The 1,858-nt window shown below is 34.4% G+C and overlaps 1 protein-coding gene across 1 annotated transcript; it reads right to left on the bottom strand.

Moving 5' to 3' along the window:
* Window positions 1-237: 237 nt before the first annotated feature.
* Window positions 238-1,366, bottom strand: LOC149528013 (ATP-dependent DNA helicase PIF1-like). Its single transcript, XM_089807979.1, has 3 exons — window positions 1,279-1,366; window positions 535-1,166; window positions 238-447 (listed from the first exon to the last, which is right to left on the bottom strand). The coding sequence occupies exons 1-3, from the start codon at window positions 1,364-1,366 to the stop codon at window positions 238-240; spliced, it is 930 nt and encodes a 309-aa protein (XP_089664105.1).
* Between the last annotated feature and the right edge of the window lie 492 nt (window positions 1,367-1,858).

Here is a 1,858-nt window from a genome sequence, read left to right on the forward strand (position 1 = left end):
AGCATAATAAGTTAAGTAACATTATGAAGTGTAGAGTATATCAATGTAAAAATCATATTGCATTGAAAAATGCAATGAATTTTAGTGTATGAAAACATAACATTATAATGACCATTCATATACATTAAAGAATAAGAAAACATAATTTTGTAGCATCTAGTACCAATGTATTGTTTGAAAGTAATAAAGCAAAAATTTGACATTAAAAAGAAGAACAATTAATTACAAACTATTACATCATTGATGTTCAAGGTTTCTCAATCTGATTTCCTCTGCCTTCCTAATTGAAAGTTGCTTCCCACTTTTCATTTTTTCATAGTGGTCATATGTAAATGGTGGCATTATTCTCAATCCTTCAATAGATTTTACACGAGAAATAGCCACAAATGTTAATCCAGCTCTTTCCTTTGGACCTATATCAATTGTTTCTTTTTGAAGAGTTAGTCCCTGTGATTTGTGAATTGTCAATGCCCATGCCAATCATAATGGTAGTTGGAAGGAACTTCCCCTCTATAATGGAGCTATAGGAACTACTTTTGGATGGTGGTCATCAAATGGTATTCCAGAGTAATTATCAAATTCAACAGTGACATAGGATGGTGGTTCAGTAGGACTGGTTCCAGGTCTATACACAATTTCTTGAATATATCCTAAAGCTCCACTGACAAGGCCAGCTTCTATCCAAAGATTTTCAGCCAACATGACCCTGGAATCTTTACTAATTAATAACTCTAGATCAAGTTCATCAGTTGAACCATCTTGAACTATGTTACCATTCCATGTCTTAGTTGCAAGACTACATGCAATAGGATACCCCAAAGAGTGCAACATTCTCCTATTGTGATTGTGGACATTATCATTGGTTGAGAACAAATGTACTTCTTTGTTAAAGTCATCATTTGTTGGAGCATCAAGTCGTAGAGGGATCCTCATCATAAGAAGATTCCAATCATCTATCTTAGGATTGGCATCTCTCAAATTTGTTAGGAGCTCACAAAATCTTTCTTGATCTTTGTCGTGACCATCTTGCCTAAATATTTTATCTAATGTAACTATTGTTTTGAATTCTTGCCACAATAATTTAGCTCTCCTTTCGCTAGCATATGCTGGTTTATCACTGACTGGAGGTAATTGACCAAGATCACCAACCAAAATAATAGATAGACCTGAAAGAAAGAAAATAAAGGTTGAAAAATGTATTAGGAATACTACATATGGGTTGTAATATGTACAAATATTAGTTCACAACAATAGAGTTAACTACAACAAAAACTTTACCTGCATAACTTCTGTCAGCATTTTCTGGGAATACTTGTCTGAGACGGGAATCAATATTTTCCAGCAAGTTTTGCCCAATGAAACTCATTTCATTAATCAAAATATATCTAATGTGAGCCATTTCTTCTTGAAAACTTGTAAGTCGTGTCCCCTCCAATTGAGTAAAATCTTTTATTGGTATTCGCAGTTTTGAATGAATTGTTGAAGCTCCTATATTGAAAGCTGCTACTCCAGTTGGTGCAAGTAATAGAAGTGGAGAAGGATTTGGCATTGCAGCCATACGAAGAGATTGACTGATGGCACCGATTAGATAAGATTTTCCTGTTCCTGCAGTTCCTTGAATTATCATACATAGAGGGTTCCCCACCTGATTGCTATGGTAATGTGTCATAATAATGTCAATGGCCTTTTGTTTCTTTCCACTAAGAGTTGAAAAGTTGATGCATTGTGGAATGTCATCATACATGAGACATCCATGCTTCTTCATTTCATCAATGAAGTTGATAGCTGCAATAGTATTGTCTTCACATTGATATCCAATAGACCAGTTTGTATTCCTATCAATATCCCTTCTTCCCAA

Source organism: Cupressus sempervirens, chromosome 11, assembly GCF_028749045.1.
Source record: "Cupressus sempervirens isolate cs-2001-9-10 chromosome 11, ASM2874904v1, whole genome shotgun sequence".
NCBI lineage: Eukaryota > Viridiplantae > Streptophyta > Pinopsida > Cupressales > Cupressaceae > Cupressus > Cupressus sempervirens.